General features: G+C 29.2%; 1 protein-coding gene and 1 long non-coding RNA gene across 7 annotated transcripts in view; one reads left to right on the forward strand and one right to left on the reverse strand.

Moving 5' to 3' along the window:
- The window catches only part of LOC145193138 (uncharacterized), a 37,425-nt gene extending 18,504 nt beyond the window's left edge, over positions 1–18,921 (forward strand). For all 6 annotated transcript variants that reach the window (XM_090077132.1, XM_090077134.1, XM_090077135.1 and 3 more), the window contains 31 exons: positions 677–793; positions 2,596–3,198; positions 3,290–3,429; positions 3,573–3,646; positions 3,771–3,874; positions 4,019–4,048; positions 4,155–4,451; positions 4,705–4,870; positions 4,991–5,178; positions 5,506–5,820; positions 6,172–6,864; positions 7,121–7,480; positions 9,319–9,624; positions 9,765–9,929; positions 10,060–10,365; positions 10,545–10,694; positions 10,941–11,114; positions 11,206–11,376; positions 11,474–11,580; positions 11,718–11,782; positions 13,383–13,522; positions 14,673–14,969; positions 15,117–15,413; positions 15,583–15,888; positions 16,016–16,482; positions 16,577–16,674; positions 17,174–17,330; positions 17,432–17,498; positions 17,603–17,874; positions 18,005–18,176; positions 18,435–18,921. In XM_090077132.1, coding sequence (XP_089933258.1) covers positions 677–793; positions 2,596–3,198; positions 3,290–3,429; positions 3,573–3,646; positions 3,771–3,874; positions 4,019–4,048; positions 4,155–4,451; positions 4,705–4,870; positions 4,991–5,178; positions 5,506–5,820; positions 6,172–6,864; positions 7,121–7,480; positions 9,319–9,624; positions 9,765–9,929; positions 10,060–10,365; positions 10,545–10,694; positions 10,941–11,114; positions 11,206–11,376; positions 11,474–11,580; positions 11,718–11,782; positions 13,383–13,522; positions 14,673–14,969; positions 15,117–15,413; positions 15,583–15,888; positions 16,016–16,482; positions 16,577–16,674; positions 17,174–17,330; positions 17,432–17,498; positions 17,603–17,874; positions 18,005–18,176; positions 18,435–18,655 — 7,025 coding nt within the window. In that variant the 3' untranslated portion in view covers positions 18,656–18,921. The remainder of the gene's footprint in view (positions 1–676; positions 794–2,595; positions 3,199–3,289; positions 3,430–3,572; positions 3,647–3,770; positions 3,875–4,018; positions 4,049–4,154; positions 4,452–4,704; positions 4,871–4,990; positions 5,179–5,505; positions 5,821–6,171; positions 6,865–7,120; positions 7,481–9,318; positions 9,625–9,764; positions 9,930–10,059; positions 10,366–10,544; positions 10,695–10,940; positions 11,115–11,205; positions 11,377–11,473; positions 11,581–11,717; positions 11,783–13,382; positions 13,523–14,672; positions 14,970–15,116; positions 15,414–15,582; positions 15,889–16,015; positions 16,483–16,576; positions 16,675–17,173; positions 17,331–17,431; positions 17,499–17,602; positions 17,875–18,004; positions 18,177–18,434) is intronic.
- Positions 18,922–20,629: 1,708 nt separating this feature from the next.
- LOC149892236 (uncharacterized) lies at positions 20,630–22,570 on the reverse strand. Its single transcript, XR_016450333.1, has 2 exons — positions 21,282–22,570; positions 20,630–21,194 (listed from the first exon to the last, which is right to left on the reverse strand). It is a non-coding gene; the product is annotated as an uncharacterized LOC149892236 (long non-coding RNA).
- Positions 22,571–22,713: the final 143 nt, after the last annotated feature.

The following is a 22,713-nucleotide window of genomic DNA, read 5'->3' on the forward strand; positions in this document are numbered from 1 at the left end:
TATGCAAACTACTTGGTTGACAAAATTTTAGTAAAGCAAATACACTACCATTGATAATTATTTGAATGACACTACTTTTCAAAGTTTTCAATGTTCTACTTATAAATGAAGGGAAAAATAAAGAAAATCACTTGAAATGCTGCATCACTATGAATTAAGGTTACATGAAAAAAACTTGTTTAGGTAAAAGAGGTTGTAAATACTTAGTTGAGATAATATGAACACTTGTATTATTCAGCACTGATTAATTGAGCACTTGTATAATTCAACACTGATTAATTGAACACTTGTATAATTAATGAGTTTTTTCTGAATTTCTTTAAAAATAATCTATCCATGTTTATATCATCATGATTTAACAATGTTACATAAAATGTAAAATTTATGCATTTTTTCAAAAAGTTTTCCTGTTATTTGAATAATTATAAATGGTCGTGTAAGTTCCAGGTGCTTTTTAAGAAAGTTATTGATTTAGAAAATATACTGCTATACTAAACCTGTTTCCACTCTAAATATAAAAAGAATTTAATAGTTTGTATTTAAAGCTGCATAAATATTTTTAGATTTAATATTTCACATTTGAATTTCATACTCAAAAATGAAGGAAAATATTTAACAAGTTTGAATAGTTGTGTTTATTGATATTTTTTGGCAGAAAATTTTATATTTTTCTTAGTGGATGCTGCATGCATCAAACAGAAGAATGAATGTGAGTGGTGTAATTCTTATTATGGTGAATGGGAGTTGTATCCATGGGAGTATATTTTTGATAAGAATGGAGATTGTCTTCAAGGTGAATTGTTTAAGTTATTTTAACTATTTCTTTATTTGTTAATTAATATTAATATTATAATTAATATTATTTTTTATTGCTTTTTTTTTTTTTTAAAAAAAAAAAAAAAATAATATAATCCTCTTTTTAGATAATTATTAAGAAACTAAATTACCTTTATATGGTGTATGAAAATGCACATTGTTTTATTGATATAAAAGATTTGTTTGAATATTTCCTAAATGAACTAATTCTCTAAAATACTTTTAACCTTTTAGTGCAGTGTTTTAAATGAAGATTGAATCAGATTTGAAATTAAGTTATTGAATAAAGTACCTAGAATGATTAAGTTTCAAGTTCTTTGAATAATAGTTGATTAAAAAAAGTAATATGCAGTAATAAATACATGCAAGCAGTAAATTAAACAAAGAAAGTTTATGTATAATAAAGTTTTTTTCAAAAAAGATTTTTCGAAAGTAATTATTAATTTCTTTAAAACTTATTTTGATAAAGACATGATATGCAAAAAAATCAAAAAAGTGTAAGAAAATTAAATTTTACTACCTGCAAAAATTAAAATACCAAACATTTTAACTTGACTCAATTCTTTCATTGTTTGTCTTAATATCTTTTCCCATTTTTGTTTTGAACTCATTGCATGCTATACATGTGCATGATGCTTGCCATACCTTTAGAGGTTTAAAACCTATTTATTTGGTTCCATTTTTTGACTAAACTACATTTAAATTGCCCTGAATTATTGGTTTGTATTGAATTCAATTTGTTTAGCATATATCTCCATATGAAAAACTCAAGAGGGTCAAGATCCAGGGAAGTTGATAAAATTTCCTCCATCTTGATTATAGTCATTTTTTTATGTTAAGAGCATGCGTTAAATCTTGCTTTATATAATGATATTCATCCTTATATCTTACATTTGATAATGGTTTGACCTTCACATAAAGTTTTATATAATGATATTCATCCTTATATCTTACATTTGATAATGGTTTGACCTTCAAATGAAGTTTTATATAATGATATTCATCCTTATATCTTACATTTGATAATGGTTTGACCTTCAAATAAAGTTTTATATAATGATATTCATCCTTATATCTTACATTTGATAATGGTTTGACCTTCAAATAAAGTTTTATATAATGATATTCATCCTTATATCTTACATTTGATAATGGTTTGACCTTCAAATAAAGTTTTATATAATGATATTCATCCTTATATCTTACATTTGATAATGGTTTGACCTTCAAATAAAGTTTTGTAAATTAGCTTGAATTAATTGCACCTGGTTCCAAAAAAGAAGCAGTAGCTAACTTTGTTGAGAAATGTTGATCCAAGCCATAATTATATAGTTCTGAACCTTTGAACTTGTAATAGATTTTGAAGTCTCTTTAGCTTTGTATTTGTTTTCAGCGTTATATTTAAAAAACCTCTAAAATTTTAAGCATCATCAGCAATTTTCTTTTTTTTATTCTAGTTTGTATCTAAGCTTTTTTAAGACCATTGTACTTTCTGTTCTTTCCCTTTTAGATAAAGCTTTAGAACTTTTAATTAAAAAAAAAAATTATTTCTAATAAACAAAAAAAATAAATTTAATAGAAATTAAGTTAAAGTTAACTTTTAAATTAGTTGATAAAATACATCATAGAAAACCAATTTATATTTTAACTGTTATGTACAACAGTTATGAACGATTACAGTAATTAACTGTAATGTACTATTACAAATTAAATTACAGATTAAGCTTAAATAAAGTGATTTGTGAAGACCATGACAGTTATCTTGAAATTCTTTTTCAGATCTAAATGATTATAACAAGACTTTATATCAGCCATTTAATAAAGTTGAGGATGGAAGGTTTTTGGCTGGGATCAGTGATGGTTATGAAGTTGAACTATCTTCAGAAACTGTTTCAGTGTTGGGTTTTATAAATTATGGATTGTCAACTGAGGCAAAGGGTATTGTTGTTGGGGATCAAGATATTTTGAATTATCTTAGTGGTAGTTCTCATACATTTTCAGTCTGGGTTAGACACACCTGCGAAAGTTTAGATGAATATCAGCCAATTATTACTACATCACTTGTAACATTAATTTGTGGTGTGATGAGCACTAATGTTTCTACAGCATTAACACCAACCCTGGTTTTTCATGATGACTGCTTATATCAATTGCCTGGAAAATCTGGATTATGGTACAATTTTGCATTTGTTTTTAATGGCAGCATAACAGTTTATATTGATAGTGAACCTGTTGCAAGCACTGAATGCATATCTACTACTCTACCTTTGACAACAGAAAATAATGTGCGTGTGTCCAGGGTTGGATCAAATGCTACTTTATTTGATGAAATATTTGTTGGAGATGTTCCTCCTTATGTCATTTTCTGGAGACAGTTGACAGGTTTGTAATTATATAGATATTTAAAGTAAATAATTTTATTTTCAATTTGAGATCAGATAACATTTTGACAGTTTCTTTTTTAATATTGTAGGTGGACTAAGTTCAGAAAAAGTTAAACAGATGACTAAACCATCACAGTTTGGTTTCTGCTCAATAGAAGTCTGGATTTATGACAATTGTTTACCTGGTAACTATCTCTATGAAAATGTTGTTAGCAAACTGGAATCTCAGGTTTTAATTGTTTTTGATAAGTATATGTGAGATATAATAAACATGAGATAATTAATAATTTTTATATGAGTTTTTGTGCTACTTTAATGTGCATTCTTTTAAGAGATAACAGAACTATAAAATTTATTATCTTCTTTTAAAAGGTAACAGAATTACTTCATTCATCAATCACTGAGTTCTTGTTAGTTGAAATTACTTCAATATATAAGGGTCAGAGGTAAAATAATTTAATAAGTAAATTTCTTATTCAATCAAACAAAAAAATATTTATTCTATTTAATTTAAATAGCAATTAATAATGGATTATGGAGTCTTCTGAAAAAGCAATATTTTTTTTTAAGTACTAAGGTCTGTGGCCGGTTGAATATATATCTCACTGTTCAGAGCAATGATCTGTTTAAAAAAGTTGCTGGAATTAATAATGGCTATCTAAATATTTTTTCAGGTAATACAAGTTAGTTTTGTTTGCTAGAGGTTTTGTTTCTTAAAATATAACTAATTTCTTTTGAGGTGCCAGAAAAAGAACTAGTTTGTCAAAATAAATTATTTTGACTGTAAACAGTATCTTATCATTTTCTTTGCTTTTCAGTATACCCACAATCAGCAGATGATTTACTTGGTAATTTTCTTTATTTTAAAATTTAAAGCAAAATTTTTTTTTTTAATTGAACTCATTTAAAATATTTGAATTGAAACAAAATTAACTATATAAATTTAATTTTCAGTATATTATTCAAGATTTACATCATATAAAGTGCTTTCGCAAAGTCAAACATCTATAGCCTTTTCCTTGGAGCTATTTGAAGATGAAAGATACCCTATTAGTAAAATTTTTATTCAGTGTAGTAGAGCTGATAATAACTTAATTACAAATCAAATATGGTCTAACAACACCAACTTCATTTTAATTGATCGTTTGGATGCTTTTACTGAATACAAAGTTTGTTTTGCCTTGGAAACCATCAGAAGAAAACAGAGTACTTGCATTCCACAAGTTAAAACCTTTATGACAGCTGAGGGAGGTTTGGATAAATAGTTTTTTTTAATAATTTAAAATAGCATTAACATTAATTTTGTATTATTTTTGTTCTTTATTTGTAATTATTCTGATACTTTTTCTGTTATTAGAATAATGTTGACAATAAAAAAATGAATGATTAAATTTCTTTTTTGTTTGTTTGTTTCTTTTTACACTATTGGGATTTTATATGAAAATGTATTTCTGCATCAGAGCCTGTTGACTATCTTAAACTGACCTCTGTATTTCTATCTCAGAGCCTGTTGATTATCCTAAACTGAGCTGTATAGCTAATCAACAATTGAAAATTATGCAATGTGATGTAGATCAAATAAGCATGAGTTCTTGGAAGGGAATTCCATATAGCTATCAGTTTTTATACAGAATTAAAACATCTGAAGATTCTTGCAATAGTTCAGAAAGGTTTGGGTTCCTAATTTCTTTCTGTTAAATTTTTTAAATTTATATTTCAAAGGTTTTTGAAACTATGTTATTTTATTTTGTTACTATATTATTTTAGTTTCAATGACTTTTTTTTTTTAGTAAATTCAGTTACAACCAATCTACTGTTTCTATAGCTTATAATCCTTCTACCAATGGAAAACTAAAATTTAGTTTTGACACTTCTAACTTTCCTTTTATGCAATTATGTGTTGTTGCTTATGCAACAACACAAAAAGGGAGTGGAATTGGTGTTGCAAACTATGCTATTTTTCGAACCCAGAGTGATGGTGAGTTATGAAAGTATTGAGGATGTCATTATAAAAATAATAATTTTTTCCTAAAATCTTTTTTCTCTTAAAACTGTTTAAAATTAGTGTAGTAATATTTATAAAATGAATTAGTAACATTTTACAACTTATATAATAATTGTTTTTATACATTTATTGTTTAATTGCTTGATATTCTATGTTCTATGAAAAATTTTAAAAATGTAAAAATGATTTTGAATTTGTATTTTAGTAATTTCAAATTAATTGAATAGAACTTTATAAATAGCAAATTATTTGTTAAAGAATGCATGCAATCAATAATAAGTATTTTATTAATTTTTTAAGCACCTGATTATGCACCAGATGGTTTAAAAGCAGTTTTTAACAATAATTTAATTACATTTGAGTGGAATCCTCTTGAAAGTTCTATAGAAGTCTGGAACAGTCCTGTTGCACCAGGCTTTTACAATCTACGTTATGGCCCAGTAAAAAATGCATCAACAATTGCACAAAGTCTACTTGCTATTGCTTCAACCAGAAATAATCAGTTTGTCTTGAATAATGCAAGTTTGTGTTATCTATACATGGCTGTAGTAAATGCATATTCTATTGCTGCTGGACCTGAAAGTTCTAAAATATGCATTCTTAGTCCAATTACAAGTAAGCAATCACAAAATAAAATTGCATATAAGAAATAAAAAATTTTAGATGTTTAAGTTATCGAATTGCTTAAAAATTTCATGTCTCTGTATTACTGCTATATTTTACTGTTATGTTACTGTTATATATTATTATAATAGGTTACAATATTATTAGCATTCTAAATATTGCTTACACTTAAGATACTAATATTGTATTAAAATGCTAATAATAATATTTAAAGACTGTAAGTTTTAAATTGTTAATTATTTAAATAAAATAAATAAACTGTTAATTAATTGTAATTATTTTTTCCAGTTTATATTTTTTGTAAGACTTTTAAATTTTTTTGTTGCTGTTGTTAAATTTTAGAGCCAGATTGTGTAAATCCTGTCATCAAAGACTTTTATATTACTGGTCCAAGAGCAGCTGTTTTTATACCTGAAGGTTTTGGTCCTACATTTTTTCGAGGAGTCAATAAGTCATGGTTATTTCATGTAAATGTAACACAGGGCTATGACCCTGGGCCTATGTCTATGGAGTATCTTTATAGACCATTTAGTTTGACCTTTTCACTTGAAAATTATGCTGAAAGATCAATGCCATGTGTTCAAGAGGAATTATTAAGATTTTTCAATCAAACCACCGTTTTTGAATTAGCTTTATTTGGACTACATCCTTACACAAGCTATCAAGTTTCAATTCAGCCGTGCAATGAGAATGGATGTGGACAAAGCTCAAATAAAGTGTCTTTTAAAACATTTTCTGACATTCCAAGTTGTGCACCTGGTTCGGTTCATTTACAAAATGATTCTTCTATGTCAATGGTGGTATCATGGGATGCGCTACATATAAGCTGTGCAAATGGAGATTTAAAAAACTACATATTAAAATGTGATGGCAGTCAATCTGGATTCAATTTCTTTGAAAATGTTTTTACGACTCTTTTTGCAACTTTAGTCAATTTACATAAATATGAATTAATTTGTTGCAAAGTTGGAGCAACTAATGTTAATGGAACTGGGCCTTTCAGTTCTGAAAGCTGTGCTCATACTGCTGAAGATGGTATAACTTTTCTTACTAATATACAACTTTTTTACTAACAAAAATCTATAAATTTCTACTAAGCTGTTAATTATTAATAAAAAGGAATAAGGATATATTTCTTTTGAGTTTTTTAAAATGTTTTTTTTTTAATTTAGTAGTTCTTTTAAAAGATTATCTGTCATTTATTCACAGAACTAAAGCCAATATTTTTATTTTTTAGCTTGATCTCAAATTTTTAAGAAATATTAAACTTTCTTTAATTGATTTTTTAAAGTTCCAGTTGCTATTCCAATAACTAGCAGAATAGAAATGACATTTTCTTCTGGCCGTGTTACAATATTGCCCCCTAATATGTTTGATATGAATGGTATTGCTGTTGGCATTCATGCAGTCTTAACAAACTACTCGCAAGCTAACTCATCATCTGAAATAACAAACTTGCCTCTTGGATCTTTACCAGTTGCTGAAGTTTATAAGTTTATGATTAAAGATGATGATTTGTATCATGGTAATGTGAATATATTGTTTGACAATCTGCTTCCATCATTTGTGTATCATGTAGACCTAAGGTATTTCAACTCAATCGGCTTTGGTCCTTGGAGTGGCACATATCAACTTGTGACAGCTGAAAGTTGTAAGTATTTATTCAGTTTAATATTACTTGTTGTATCTATGTTCTTGTTTTGCTTATTCAGTCTAAAAAGGGTACTAGTGATCTTACATCTTGCACCAAAATTCAGTATATAGCTGCAGGATACAGTTTTCAAACTTCAAACAGTTTTCAAACAATACAGTTTTCAAACTTCAACAGTTTTCTCTGAGTAATCAACTATTTATGTCCTCTAACATACAAAGACAACCAAAATTTTTTTAAGTGATAAACTCTTTTGCTTCTTTTTTGGAATGGATTTCAAATATGGTATGGAAGTTGGCTCAAAACAAAATTTAGCTGCAATTAATTGAAAGTGCATTTACAGTAACGGTAAAAAAGATGAGTTCTTTCCTTTTTATCAAGTTTGCTGTGCAACTTTGAAATGAATTACTAGATTTTGATGGGATTTTTATGGTAGGTAGTTATTTTAAACAATATGAGAGCACAAGAGAACATTGTGTTAGAAAGAAACCAGAATCTGTCTGTTAAAGGATTAATTCCAAGTATCAACTTCTAACTGTTAATCATGGCAAAGGATGCTTATTAGTTGACACTGTTTCAGTCATACATGGTTGGTTTAGCTAACTGTAGAGGTGGTATTTTGATCCAATTATTTACCAGGAAATGATTGAAAAGATTATGCTTCCAGTTGCCAAATGTAAAATCACACTTGGATAGATCAAAAGGTCCAGATTTTAACCCAACAATTTGATCAAAGTTCCAGCTCTAAGTATTGATATAATTTATTTTATTTTTTGATGGTAGATAGGTGGGGGAAAAGCAATTTCTTTTCTTAAAATTGTTAAAATCCTCATTTTCCTCATCTGCCATCATCTTACAATTATTGCAGGTTCAATCATCTCAAAAAGTTTGGTCTTGTGTGCTTCATAGTTTTTTAAAATTTAAATGCTTTCAAAAACCAACTTTTCATCATCATTTCCAAAAAATTGTTTAACTGTGAAAGCTTATCTCTTTTACATTTGTTAAAAATTTAACCAATTCATACTAAAACTAAAATTCCCTTTACAATTTAATTTTTCCTCTTTATCGAATTCTTATTTTTTCATAAACAAATTTCCCATAAAGGTAATTTTAAAATAAAAGAAAATTGCCTTTTTACCAAATAAGCAGTTAGCTTTCTAACCTAGTTATATCTAACAAAGTGAGTTGCTGTGGTTTGAGTTGCTATAGAATTGTCACTAGCAGCTAATTTAATTGTTATTAAATTTAATTGTTATTAAACCAAACTTGTTCTTTAGCTAACTTGCAAACATCTTTTGGAAGCAACCTTTTATTGGAACCTTAAAATTTTACATATTTGATTTTTTAAATTTTATTAAAACATTTAAAATTTCAACTTGCAATCTCTGAGAGGTAGGTAGAGTTTCCTTTCTATATACAAGCTTAAGTTGGATGATTTATCCCTCTCAGAACAGAAGCATCACAAAATTGATTTTCACAAATAGTATTTTTTTAGTTATAACCAGGCATTATTTTTGTTTTACAAGAAGAACTTTCCTAACTTTGTCAACATACTGAATGAGAAGTTTTAGATCTCAATAAATCAATTAGTTCACCACAAAACTCCAATAAAATCTAAAGCCTAAAATGGTAAAATTGGACTTTGCAAGTTTCTAGTGATATTTGTAGCATTACATAATTGTAATGCTACATTGTATGTTTTTTTATATTTTTATATATTTTATGTTATTATTTATACATTGTTATTATATATACATTATTATATATATAATGATAATGCAAATACCAAATTGCTTCACCATAATCTATTTGTGTTTAAATTACTTTACAAACTTTAGTTCCTGATGCACCAGATTTCATATCAAACTCAAGTGAAAATGTTAGAACTATAAGAGTAAATTGGACCGGTGTGCCCATCGAAAAAAGTCATGGAATAATATCTAGTTATAGAATCTGTCGCAAACAGTTATTAACCAGTACTGCCAGTGGCGAAGAGGTATGCTTCAATTATACAAATCTTTCTGTCCTTCAGTTTGACTTAACTGACCTTGATCGTGGAAGCACTCATAATATTAGTGTAGCTGCATGTAATAAAGCTGGATGTGGGAGCAGAATCTTTATTGTTGCAAGTTCTATGGGATATAGTATGTATTCATAATTCAGCAAATTGTTCATGTTAAGACACAATGCTTTGGGTTTATAGGTTTTTAGTGTGTTTTCTTAAACCAACATTAAATTATTGTAGTGCAGTTTACTTTTAAAGTCTGCTTGTATTTTATTTTAGTTGATGGGAAATGGTTGGAATGGTCAAGTTGGGGAGCTTGCAGTCAGACATGTGATGAAGGTAAAAAGTGGAGAACACGCATTTGTACTCCACATACTGAAGGAGGTTATGACTGCTTTGGAAGCAACTCAAGTTTTGAAACTTGTAAGCTAGCAAGATGTTCAAGTAGGGCTTTATTTAAAAAATGTTTGTTTAAACTTTTTTTTTCTTATTTAAAAAAAGGGTTTTACATTACAAATTAGAACAATTAAATCACAAATACTATGCTATTCAAACTTCTGCTGTTTACACTCAGGATTTGTTATCGGAGCTGAAGGTGAAACAAATTGCACAGCTGTATGTTCTCAAAGTGGCTACTTTTGTTCAAGTTTTTATTTGAAGCCTTATAATGATACTTCAATTTTCCTGGATGCAACTACACCAATTAAATGTCCAAACATTTCAGCTGATAGAGTTTATAGCTCTGAACTAGACCCTAGTTTTGATAACACAACAAGAGTGTGTCGTGGTTACATCAACATACCAGAAGATATTCCTTGTGAGAGTAAGAGTAACTTCAGTCGGCCTAAAATGCACAGGTTGTGCAATTGCATTAGTCCAGGTAACATTTGATTTATGCAAACCTTTACTTGGTTGTGTTGTTTGCTATTACATTTTACTAATATTCTCATGGGAAGCAGTTTTTGTGTTTATTTAAGAATATTTCTAGAATGTCTTTAGGTTATTACATTACTTGAACTTATGAAAAGCTAATAATCCATTTAAAGTAAAATCTTTTAGATGATTTTGGATTTTCTAAATGGGCTAAATGGAGTTTTTGCTCAGAAACCTGTGGAAACACTAGCATCCAGATAAGAAAGAGAAACTGCATTGGAAGGTGTGTTGGAAACTCTAAAGATATAAAAGCTTGCGATGTTCCTGTTTGTCCAGGTCAGTCAAGTTTCTTTAGTTATTTTGTTGTGAGCTAAATACACAACTAATTTGCTCAGAAGTTAAGTATACAATTAAAAAAATGAATCTCATGCTCCAGCTTTAAACTTGCATGTTTGGCATTTTTATTAGTTGAAATTTAGTTATAACTAAAAAAACCAGATGCTAATAATTACATGTTTCAGTTATTTTAAATCATTACCAAAGTATAGCATGTGAAATTTATTTTTTTTTGTTGTGGCTTAGTTGATGGGGAATGGGGAAGCTGGGGGAACTATTCTACTTGCAATTCAACATGCGGATATGGTTATGAGATTCGCACTAGAGAATGTAACAATCCACCTGCAGTTGGAGGTGGTACTCCATGCCAAGGGGTCCATAAAGATGAAAAGCCAGAATGTAATGCTTTTCCTTGCCCAGGTACACTTCACTTGTTTAATTTCATAATTTTTAAATTTTTTATTTGTCTGCAGCACAAATATTTTTAATGATAAATGTCCTTTTCTCTTAGTTGATGGTGGTTTCTCAAACTGGACTGACTGGTCAATTTGTAGTAGACCTTGTGGGGAAGGAATAAGTATCAGTAGGCGTTATTGCAACAACCCAGTACCTGCATTAAAGGGTAAAGAATGCAGCGGCATTGACATAATGACAAAGCCTTGCTACATTCAAAACTGCACGTGTATGTTGTTTTTTCTTTTAATTAAAGAAGTTTATTTTGAAAGAAATGTTTTTATTTTAGTGTGCAATAAGAATTGTTTTTTTTTCCCCTTTTAAAGCTGTTAAAGTGGATTTAATACAAAGAACACTAGAAACATGGACATGGAAAATGTATGACATAAACTCAGAAGAATCTCGCATATTTGTTAATCGATTTAATGAATCTGTATGCATTTCTGTTTTGTCATTAATTTTTGTTTTCTTTTCTGTGAGATTTCATCTTTTGTGTGTAAAAAATCTAATTAATATACAATTTAGTCTATTCAGTTTAAGCAGCTTTTTAATAAAATACCTTTATCTAAGGTTCATGTTTACTTCCAAGAAAAAAATCTAAAAGGTTTCAGAGGTGTTGAAGTAACTCGTCTTCAGTGAGTTGTTTTTTGTTTTTTTTTATATTTCAATTGTAGATTTCTTGTGTAATTTTGGAAATTTTTTGAAAATAATAATTTTGACATAAAAAAAGTGGTAGAGTTTTTTAGTTTCATGATTTTCTATCTTTAATGTTCAAAAATTATTACAACAATTATTTAGAAACAAAATGTTGGTTGTTAAAATAATAAATTGTTTCTGGGAAAAATGTTACAGACTTCACTTTGATCCAAAAGCAGGATTAAGATGGTCAACTGTTTTGTCCATTTGTAGTTGACCACATAATTTTATTTTTGATTTTAACACAACAAAATTTTGATTTGGATAAATAGTCTAAGTATCTATTCTATGCAAACATAGATTTTTATATTGACTTAGCAATATAATAAAAAATTATAGAAAGAAAAACTATATTATTTTTAACTCTGAAGCTGAAGGAACTTTTAACCTGAGTGCATCTACGAGGCATAGATTTAACAATTTGAACTTTTCTAATATGATTCTTTAGCATTTCTGAACCTACTATGCAAATGTACTGTATCATCAAGTTATCATAAATGCGATAGAACTGTTCTAAATGAAAAAGTGCTAAAAAGTACCCTCTATACCATCAAGCTTTTGTCACTCCCTTCTGTTGCATGGTTCCAATAGTGTATACTTGTTTTAATTGTTTACCAATTGGTCTTCTCATATTTCATTTACCATCTGAACCTTTTAGGTTAAACTTTGAATCATCCAACCATAATATTTTTCTTCAGTGTTCAACCATTCAATATCTGTGAGTTTCTGTAAACTGCAAACATGCCTTTTAGTTTTTTGCCAATATGAATGGTTTTTTTGCTTCATGATAATTATAAAACCTACATCATCCAAATGTTGCCATAGAGTATTTTCTGAAATATTGAGTTTCAATTTGCAAATTGTATCTCTGGCAAATGGATTCTTTTTTATGTACCTATAAAGTTGGACATCAATTGTAAGGTGGCTGTGCTGTTACACATCTAATTAACTATCCAGTCCTATTTTTAAATTCTGGTCTACAAACTAAGTTTTATTTTAAGTTCTCAAATTCACTCAATTTTGATGGTTATTTATTGCCGTAGCGAAGTTTGCACAGTTATAAAAAGGTGAATGTGCTTCATATAAATGAAATATCAAAAATTATGAATAAGCATATATTATTTGTATTACATAACCAATATGGTACTTAACAAGTTATGAATGACACTAATAGTGACAATACCTTATATAATACATAGTCAAATATTATAACAATGTCTTATGCAATATCACAATCATCAGACTTTACTGCAACATACAGCAATGTTTGATGCTTTCGCTATTGTTAATGGTTTTTTTCTTTTCTATTTTTCATATAGACACTAATATTTTTTTTGCAATTAAAGTTACTTTCAGAAAACATATGTATGACTATGTCTTAGGCATAGGTGAAAACTACAAAATCCCAAAAATCATATTTTTTCTTCTTTAGTTTTTAAATATATCAATTTTGTTTTTTATGTAGCTAAGGCATTTAAAATTGAAAATTTTACTTCTTAAGTTCTTTTTTTCTTTTATTGCTACTATTTTTTATTGCAGAGCTGGCAGCATTGTTGTTTATTACACGTTAATATTTGATTATTTGTATGGTCAAATGGTTGAATTTATCGATGGAATCAATGAAGTAGGAAAAATAACAAATATTAGTATAGCAAAAACGCAATATACTTCAAATGATGGTATGTTGTTAATATTCAGTTAAACAGTTACCATGTATGTCATGTATGCAAGTAAATATGGAGACCTGTTGTAAACCACTTTTGAATTATAAGTTTGACATCAGTTTTTATTTGATTCTAATAAGGGTGCCATAGGATTTTTTAGATATAGGTTATGTAGTATGCTATATATTTTTTTGTGTTTGTGAAATTCCAAGTATCTCTCAAAAATAAAAAATCACATTTATAGAAAAACATTAGTTATAAATATTATAATGCAAGAGGCATCCTGCTTAACACAATGCCCCAAGTAAGGAGCCTCTTTCTCCTATAAATTTTATTAATTGCAGGAAATACCAGAGCAGTGACTCTATTTTTAGCACCTTTTTACACATAATTTATGACTATTTACTTAAAATCTGATTTTATAAACAGAGATATTAAATTATATTTTGTAAGATTAAGGTACTTTCCTTTTCAATATTTTGAGTTTAAAACTATCAATATTTTTTGTTAATATTTATGCTTAATTAAAAAAATTGAGGATAAAATCAAGTATGGAGAGCATCTTTCCACTTACTGAATGGTGCACGATTTACAAATAAAGCTAGTTCAAAACTAAGCTATGCTCTTTCCATCTAAAAAAATAAATACAAAGTTATATTTTCCCCAATTGAATCAGATGTAAATACAATTTTTATATATATATATTATTTCTAAAGTTTATTGCTTAAAACTAAGTAGTTTAAAATATTGTTTTAAATCTAATTGATCAGCTAAACTTTTTTAGTGTATTTTAGTAAAACCTTGGGTTAAGTAAGGTAAACTTTTGCATAAGATGATCAACTCTTGTTTTTATGTTGCTAAAGCTTCAGCTTAAAAATTAAGGTAGTTTTAAAATACATTTGGTTTTAGAGTGTTTTAAAAAGAGTGTTTAAAATTCTTATGTTTCAAATGAAGACATCTTTTTAGTGATTGAAATTCTTTTAAGTTAAGCTGTCATTTTAAAAACAGAAGATAAAACGATAAATGTAACACTGGAGAGTGACTTATTTGTTTGTCAGTCCTTGTGTAATAAATTTCTACAATATCTTTTAGCAGTGATTAAGCTACACATGGTATTTTACTTGGATTTTATTCAAAGTAAGTGTTAAATACTGTTTACTTTAAGTATCGTGTCCTCCGCCTTACAACATATCAGCCATACCGTATGACAAAAATACTGTAATGTTAACATGGGTGCGAGACGCTTGCATAAACAAAACAGATATATGGTTGTATGTTTATTACAAAGACACAGATTTAGAAAATTCAACATGGGAATGGAGAGGCTTAGAATCAAAGAGTCGATTTGGCTTAGTACCAGATCTGATAACATCTCACAGGTACAAAGCATATATGCTAACAGCTTTGAATATTGGCAATGGTGTGCCAAGTACAGTTTTTAATTTTGAGACATCAGCTAACCGTGAGTGTTCCACATTTTCTATTCATTGAATTTTGTTAAACGTCATAATTACATAGATAGTTAATCCATATTAACTATCCATGTAATTATAGAAGATTTATATACACACAAAGACTATGTATTTGTTTATCCATTTATAAACTTTAGCTCCAGAGAGACCTCCCCCTGAGGCTAACACATTTTCTCCAAATCCAACTGAAATTTATATTGAGTGGACTGATATTCCTGAAAAGTTTTGCAATGGTAAAATACTTGGTTACAGAATAAAATACAAGATTTATTGGACAAATGATGCTTATCAAGAGACAGAAGCTCAGTTTGGTTTTAATGCTTTCACAATCAAGAATTTGAAGCCCTACAGTCTGTATATTGTGGAAGTTTATGGATACAATGTAAATGGGAACAGTCCTGTTCAATATTCTATGTGCAAAACAATTGAAGGAGGTAAGTTAATTTTTAAACTAAGACTATTCTTAATTTAAATTTAGACTATTATTGTTTTATATTTGTATTAAAATAAAGATAACCTTGTTGGGTTGATGGTGCTGTTTAAAAGATAGAAGTATACTTAGTAACAGCCATTTTAAATGTTTTTGATGTTTTGTTTTTCCAGTTCCATCCATTCCAGTTCCTCAATTTACTGTAAAAGACATGCAGTCAATCAGTTGGTGGTCAGTATCTTGGGGACCGATACCGTCAAAGTTTGTCAATGGAATTTTGCTTGGATACAGGCTTGTCTACTATTTGAGCTATCAATCAGGAGTAGAAATAAGCGGAGAGAAAACTAAGATCACAATAGATTTAGATAAATATACCCTCTACTACAAACAAAGAGATGTTCTTAACTATGCCATTTACAACATAAGCGTTGCTGGTTATACCGCTGCTGGAAGTGGCCCTGCACCTGAGTACCAAGCAAGTCAGTGTCATTTATTACAATTGTGCTGTTTTAAAAATGGTTTTTTGATCTGGCTAGTAATAATTGTTTGTGATGGTATGTTTTAAAATTAGTTTTAGTTAGGTAATCAAATTTAGTTTTTGTTCAGGGACATGCAAGTGCTCCCAGCTTCTTTATGCAAACTTATACATTAAAAACCCCTTCACTTCTCTTGATGCTGGTTTGAATCCAAGCGGTTTTTTTGTTAAGCTGTTACAGGAAATGGTAGTCCAATCTTGTGGCTCATGTCAAGACTACTCTAACTCTCAACTGTACTTTACTCAGTCAAAATCTGGGGATGATCCTGTTAAAAGCTCAGAGTTTGAATTGAAGAACTCCATAAATGATGATGTTGATTTAAGCTTTCCTATATACGGAGTGGAAGGGGGAGAGGTGGCACCTGACAGTACATTCTCTTTACTGGTGAAGTCACCTGGTATGCTGATGGTTGTGCGGGATGAAAATAAAATAAACGACGTGATTAATAAAATGATATTGGGTGTGTTTAATGTGTGGCCATTACTGCTTATCAGCTATGCGATTGCTTCTTTATTTGGCATTCTCATATGGTTCACTGTAAGCCTTTTTTTGGTACCTGAAAAATGTTAGAATTGTAATTAGACACTTTAATGTTCTGCTTTTTCTTGAAGTACACAAATTTTCTTTTTAGGACCAGTTTTCTAACCCAACTCAGTTTTCGAAAGGGAATTCACTTCGAGGTCCATTGTCTGGCTTTTGGTTTGCCTTTGTCACTATGACAACAATTGGGTAAGTTAAAGGTGCTGGAGGCAATTTGATAATAGTTGCTGAATTGATATTTTGCCCAAAAAAAGATTTTTATACTCAATTGAGTTAATTGGTTTACTAAACTAATCTATTTGTTGTTTTAAAACTTATGATTCTTAAAACTGCCTATTATGAATCAAAGTTATATCATTATCATTTGATGTATTTACATAGCTGTTCATTCATTATGTCCATGCAGTCTTAAAAGATACAGTGGGTGGCTTTACTACTTGTATTTTTTGATCTAGTTGATATCTTCTTTGTGTTAAAATACTGTTTTTGTTACATCAGAGATCTTTAATTAGCACTTTGTGTTAAAGTAATGCTTTTGTTACATTAGATATCTTTAATTAGTACTTTGGAAGAATAAACAAACAAAACATCTGATTTTAAATTCCTTTAAGAGAAGTTGTATGTAGTCTGTTTTACGGGTAAAGATCATAATTGAGAAGTACTCTTGATGTTTATTCTTCTAAAATAGGTACGGTGACTTAAGTCCTCGTTCGATTCCTGCACGAATATTCGCAATGATTTGGTTTCTGACGGGACTGATTCTGAACGGCTTAATCGTCGGCTTCATAGTCACAAACTTAACGAGTTTGAGCTCAGCTGAAGAGTTCATGCTGTACAATACCAAGGTATTTAACAAAATTTACAGCTGCTTTCTGAATTTTCTAAAAGAGTTTGAAAAAATTTCTATGCAGTTTTATGGGTTTAATTTAAATCCGATTTTATTTAGGTGGCTGCGCTGAAGAATTCTTTTGAATATAGACTTGCCATTTTAAAAAATGCAGATATATCTCAAGGTAAATATGATGCAGTTCTATTTTTGTGGATGAGTAGCCGGAGAATTACTTTAAAATGAGCTGCTTGTCAGAAAAGTTGTTAAAGTATTTTCATGTGTGTATAGAATCTCAGTATACTGATATTCCAACAATGCTGGATGACTTGCAGAATAAAGTCGTTGATATCGTGTACATAGATGCGTTCTCACTCTTGGATTACCAATCTATACTAGATGCAAAGTCGCTGAAAATAGCAAGCGTTGAAAATAGGAACACTGGATACGGTTTTGTCATGTCGGGTTTCAGTGCGGCTTTGACAAGAGACATTGAAAGTTTTATCGGATCAAAAAGTGATGAAATTTCTGCGTTTACAGCGTCGTTTAGTTCCCGAATTCCGGTAAACTTTTTATTTTGACTTCATAGAGCACAGGCTAAAAATAAGGAGATTATATATCAAGATTATATTCTTTATGAGGCTAAAGTTTGAGTCCTTTTAACGACAGTTGTTAAGCTTTGTTTTCGTTTAGGGAATCGTTCTTCAAGATGCAGATCAAGTTATAAAAGACATATTTTCAAAAGACTCGCCTGCTTTTGAACGGTCTCTTGTATGCTTGGGCATCCTAATTGCTATTTTTATTGTTGGTGGTCTTAGTTTCGATTTCTTTATTCATAGAAAAATGTGTAAAGTCGCAAGAGAAGGTTAATTTTGTTATTAAGTTCGCACGAAAATAATTTTGCATTTTTGCACTTTTTTATGGTTACTCAAAATTCGTCATTTTTTCTGTTAATTCATGAATTGGCTAAGTTTAATCATTATCTTTATCGTGGATTATCATAACTCTCAACAGACTATTATGTCATTAAAAATATTAACAGTCTGTTAAAGAATTTTGTATTATACAAAAATATTTTGTATCACAGGATTTTGTTTTTATAAAAATTGCTTTTCTGTTTTAGCAACTTTCGAGGAAGAACTTTTTGGATTAAGGGATTGGATTGGTGAATTCTGCGACCAGCTGGCTGAACTTTCAGACAACATGAGCTGTGAACACGAAGAAGAGAGAGTAAAGCTTTCATCTCTTCAAAACGCTTACAAGAAAAAAGCTAAGCGAAAAGGAGTTTACGAAGCCGAAAGAATGATTGCAATGAACGACAAATTTAGATACATTCATGACTAAAGTTAAACAGTGGAACTGAAATTTTCAGAAAACATTTTAAAAAAAAAACTTCATTAAACCATCTTTTCCGACTCAAAAATGTTGACTTCTTGCATCATTTTTTCGCAAGTTCTGCTTAAATAATATTTACGTTACGACATGTTACGTATTTTTGCTGCACGTTAATAACGACATGAGTATTAAACTCAGAGACTTCTTTTGTAAACTTGAGGGAAAGTGTACTTTTATTGTATTTATTTACAAATTGACTTGACTTTCACAAATCATTTGCGTGTTTTTGAATTTTAAATGTGTAATAGCGTATATACTTCAATTTAGAGCAATCTTAACGCTTTAAATTCTGAAAATTGCAAATGAAATCTCGAATAGTAAAAAATGGTAAAAAAAAAATGGTTAAGGATTTGCTGTGATAGTCTTAGTTAACTGTCGATACAAGTGGGGTGAAAGGTTTTAAAAGTGACCCTTGCAGTCCATAATCAAATTATTAGCCAACCTTTTGTTAAGTTTTGACGGTTTAATGTTTTAGGTGACATTTAAGTCGGATTGCAATATTTTGTTACTATAATATTGTTGCTAGGTGGTTTATATTTTTATGTTTATAACTTAATACTCTCAAGCTTTTAGGAGTATAAAACTATTTTTACGGTGGCAACAGTTTCAAGGGGGCAAGTGCCATCTGTTTAATTCACGAAATTCTTGTTTTATCATCAATACTGTTTTGATGTTTCCTTTAATTGAAGTGATGTTTTTTAATATTATTCTTCATTATATTGAATAACTGCTTTTTTTTCAGAACTGTCTTCTTTTTTAAAAAAAGAAGACATTAGTTCTGAAAAAAAAGTAGTTATTCAATATCTTTTGACCAATAAGCGGTACTCAATGAGTGAAATATCAAGAAAATGTGATATATCAAGACACTGTAAAGCGAATCCAAGACAAATTAAAAAATGGCCTCCCGTTATTTGTTCGTAGACAAGGCAAATGCTCTTGAAAAAAGAAAATAACACCTAGGAATGAGAGAATGGCAGTAAGAAAAGTGAAAGAAAATAGATTTGCTACATGTTCCGCAATTACCAGCAAGTTAAACGAGGTGGGAATAGATGTATTAACAATCGCTGTTCGACGAAGTTTGCATGGATTGGGTATTAGAAGTAGAAGGCCAGCAAAAAAGCCAAAATGAACCAATGCCCAGAGAAAAAAACGTCTGGATTGGGCAAAGAAATATCGTGGTTTTGCTGTTAATGATTTAAATTAGTTTAGTCGTTGTAATACAATAATGAGAACTTTTTTCTTAATATTTCAGTCTATATTCTGTGATAACTTTTATACTGTTTACTCAAGATTCGCTTCAGCGATGAGGCTACTATAGAAGTTATGATTCAAAAAACTCAATATGTCAAAAGGGCTGCCAATGAAAAATTCCATGAAGATTGTATAATCTAGCAATTAAACATCCTCCTGAAGTCATGTTTTGGTCGGTTATCAGTGGGAAAAGCCTTGGCCGACTGTACATTGTAGATGGAATAATGAAACAGGACCAATACAAAAAATTCATTGAAATTTGCCTTTTACCTTAATTGAAGAAATGGTTTCCAAATAAGCAGAAAAAAATATTTATGCAAAATGGAGCCTCATGCAACACTGCAAAACCCATTAAAAAATGAATTGCTTTACAAAAAATGTCACTATTGGATTGACAGGGAATTCCCCAGATTTAAACCCCCATGGAAATTGAATGAGAGTTATTAAAGAGAGAAATTTCCATCGAAAAGGTCAAAAATAACACCCAGCTGATTAAAAAATTTTTATGTATTTTATGTTAGTAAGTAATTATATTTTATATAAATATAAAACTTATTTCTGTATTTTAAAAAAAAAAACAAGCTTTACCAGAATGATAAAAATCACAAAAAAAAGCAATGTGGGCTGATAATTTGAACAGGGACTTTATAAAGCAGTAGAAGAAAAAGAAAGTATATTTCATTATGATCTTTCATAAGAAAAGTATAAAATTTAGATTGTGTATTTATTGGTTGTTAACCAGTTGAATGTTTTGCTTAAGCCATGAAAGTTTTAAGTCTTGTAAACAAACGATAGTTGCACCATGGCCAGATGTACAAGGTGGAGCAACTTAGACTGATTTAAAAGGTATATAATTTTTATATTTTTAAATTTTTTTTTTTTTGCAGTTTATAAAGATGGTTATCAATATTCATTATGTATTTATCATTAGTGCAGGAGTTTGTCAAAATTGTTGAATTTTACTTTGTTTCCGGACGAGCCATTGTCAAACCAAAAAAAAATCTTGTCAACATTTTAATACTGCCACAGCTCCTTACATGGTAAGAAACTTAATAAACTTGGAGTGTGAGTATGTGATCTGCCATGAAAAATTGTTCATCGACCTGTTTGCAACCAACAAGCTATGGAAGCCGTACACGAAAGTGTCCTCGATGATTCAATTAAATCTACTTGTCGAATGTTACTCAATTGGGCATCTCCAGAACATCGGTGCAACGCATTGTTCACAATTAGGCTTCTAAAATTTAAACAAATTATATTAAAATACAAATAATAAATAAAAGTTTAATAAATTATATATAATCAATTAACAAGGAAACAATACCACAAATAGTGGCCAAAGTAATCCCAATTGACTGTACCAATTTTAAAATTAGAAAATAACCATGCTGAAAAAAAAAACGAAAAGAAAAAAAAAGCACAAGCATAAAATTTTAATAATGCTTGAGCATGATGAAAAATAAGACAAGATTGTTGTTTCTATCGTCTTTCCGATTGAAGCAATTCGTACCATTTCTTAGCAACAGATTTCTTAGCAACAGATTTCTTAGCAATAGATTGTACAATTCAGATTTACTTGTTTAAATAACTTTGCATATCCAGCAATAAAAATAACAACCTCTTTACAATTTTCATCTAACTCTGGCTCTTTCTAAATTTAATTTCTAAAGATGAATTTTTCGAATCACATTTGAAATAACGAGTAATTAACTCCTTTTTATAATGATCATTATTTCAATAAATAGGAGTATTTCCGAATTTAATATATGAGTATCGCATAATATAATAAAAAAGAATTAAAAGTTGATTGGCGGAAAAAACACATTCTAATAACTTGTTCCTTTATTTTCCATTCCACGAGACTTGCTACAGTAGTCTCAGCAATGGCTGCTCCAGTTTCTTTTGATATTTTTGGAATACCAAGTAACTTTTTCAGTATTTTCACCCATCACTAATATGGCCATGCGGTCAATTTTTTTATAAACAATATTGGTGGCATCTGGCAGTGTTTTGTTTATCCTTTTCTGGTAACTTTTTCTTATTTTCTCTTTTAGTTCTACGAATGGTGTAATTGATAGTTTTAAATCATTAACGTCATGTCCCAAACTTGTAGCTGTAGCTGCAATTGTATAATAGCTTCTCTATCATATATCTTTGTCCTGTCTTATGCTGCTCTAAGGTTAGGTGTCATAAACTTAACTTTCTTTGTATTATTTGTTGTGTGCTCTTCATTTTCAGAATGTTTAGTACTATCACTCGCATCATCCTCAAAATAGGTTTTCTTCTGATTTCTTTGAAGTTATTGTAGCTTTTGTTGAAGTTTGGTTTTCTCCTCCTTTTTTTTTTTTTTTTTTTTTTGGCTCTTCGCTCAGGAATTATTTTTTCAATTTAACTTTTGATCTACTGATAAAATACAAACTTGTTTTCCGGCTCTCTGTTCTAATAAAAACTCTTTATGCATAAATACATTTTTATTAACTCTCTGATTTGCAATATCAAACAAACTAATTTCTTCAAAACCTCAAAAATTATTTTTTTTCTGAATATTACTTGTCTAATCACATTTACTCAATTTTTGATCTCCAAACAAGTTTTGGTTGTTTTGTTCTTTTTGATATATGACACCATATAAAAAATTTTAATATAAACATTTCAACAAACTAAATTTTTGCTATACAATGTGAACCTTTGAAACGTTGCATTTATTTGCATACGGTAAATAAATGCAAATGCTAAAAGTGACATTTGTAATTTAA

The sequence above is a fragment of the Hydra viridissima genome, unplaced genomic scaffold, assembly GCF_058129835.1.
Source record: "Hydra viridissima isolate aposymbiotic clone 2 unplaced genomic scaffold, HvirCarnegie_v1 scaffold_2, whole genome shotgun sequence".
NCBI lineage: Eukaryota > Metazoa > Cnidaria > Hydrozoa > Anthoathecata > Hydridae > Hydra > Hydra viridissima.